The sequence below is a fragment of the Cyprinodon variegatus genome, unplaced genomic scaffold, assembly GCF_000732505.1.
Source record: "Cyprinodon variegatus isolate N-32 unplaced genomic scaffold, C_variegatus-1.0 Scaffold1170, whole genome shotgun sequence".
NCBI lineage: Eukaryota > Metazoa > Chordata > Actinopteri > Cyprinodontiformes > Cyprinodontidae > Cyprinodon > Cyprinodon variegatus.
In genome coordinates this window covers 124,824-126,268 of record NW_015151623.1, presented here as the reverse complement: position 1 = coordinate 126,268, position 1,445 = coordinate 124,824, and the positions used below count along the sequence as shown (strand labels likewise).

General features: G+C 39.3%; 1 protein-coding gene across 1 annotated transcript in view; it reads left to right on the top strand.

Moving 5' to 3' along the window:
* LOC107101899 (tumor necrosis factor ligand superfamily member 11-like) overlaps positions 1–1,445 on the top strand; it is a 14,863-nt gene that overhangs the window by 1,742 nt on the left and 11,676 nt on the right. Inside the window, exon 2 of the mRNA XM_015400985.1 lies at positions 353–388. Coding sequence (XP_015256471.1) covers positions 353–388 — 36 coding nt within the window. The remainder of the gene's footprint in view (positions 1–352; positions 389–1,445) is intronic.

Sequence of the window (1,445 nt, the reverse complement as noted above, 5' to 3'; positions counted from 1 at the left end):
ACCTGAGATGACATGATGTGAATTGGAGCTATAGAAATAAACTGAATAGAATTTAGAAGGAAAGCTGAATTTTCTGGTGTATTTCTGGATTCTCATGCAGGATTGAACTGAGTTTTTCAGTGTTTGGAGTTTGGAGCCACCGTCTCTCCTGGAAGCCAAACTCTGAAGGTGGGAGAACAAAGCAGGAGCCTTTTTTTATGGGCGGGTTTGACTTTGTTGCAGAGGAATGCAGAGAAACATGAGAGATAACGCAACCTTCTCCTCAAACATCACAAATCTTGTGAAAGCCATGGTGAAAAGTGCCTTTATGGTGATGTTCACCTTTCTAACCTTCTGTTTCTCCTCCCTGCAGGTAGATCTGTCCCCAACTCCTCATCATCCAATGGAGGTAAGTCAGGCTCCCTGCCTTCAGCATGTCTCCTCTTAGCTTCCAGTGCTTTGCTAAAATATGGCCACTCCTTCAACCTGTTCATGTTTTATTACAATCCCAAACTTCACTGCATTTCATTTGGATTGTATTGGATGCAGAAACAAGAAAGGTGCATAAATGCAAGGAGTAAATTAAGACACTTTGTTTTAGAAAATAATCTGGAAAAGGGATATGGGTTTAAGCCCTGTTTATTTCCGGTAAATAAAACACGATTAAATCAGTAATGTTCATTTTTAGTGATGCAGCTGTGATCTGATCTGGGCGTCAGCCGACAGGTCAGGGAGGAGATGTTAACCCTTCATAGGGACTCAGTGAAATATTTTGAAAATCCAAATTTCAACCATTAGTGTTTTTGGAATCCAGGAAAAGACCTTATTACCTTTGTAACACTAAAAAAATATGGATATTTAGGTGGCAGAAATTAATATCAATGTAATAAAAAGAAACGTCAACTTGTTCGAACATATTAAGAAAAATAACAAAGGTGCTTCTAGAAGAAATTTATGAAAAAGATAACCCTTAGCATTAACCTTAAAATTTTTACTTTACTTTTTTTTAGCTCTTTACCTTCCTTTTCTTGGTAACTTTTTTTCCCAACTTAATTTCCAGTTGGTAATACATCATTCAAGGGCTCATCTAATTGATCAAATGCCAAAATAAGTAGGGTTGGGACTTGATAAGATTTTCACGATTCCGATTCCTTATCGATTCTGTAAAAATATTCGATTCCTTATCGATTCTGTGAAACGATGAGCTCGTTAAGTTCACGGTGACGTTAGTCTATCTCTGCCTGCCTCGGTGGAAACAGAAGGCGGTGAACGGGAGCTGCAGCCTCTGATCCAGCCTGGCTGCCCGTCTCCTCACAGTCATCTAAATCTATTGGAGAAGGAATCCGTTCAATGAAAAAGTTTTACTGGACAATTTCTGGAACTAAACTCATCTCCCCCTGATTTAAATAAATGAGCGCCACCTTTCTCTGGCTCCCTGAACTGCGGAGCAACTTGGTAGCATGTTT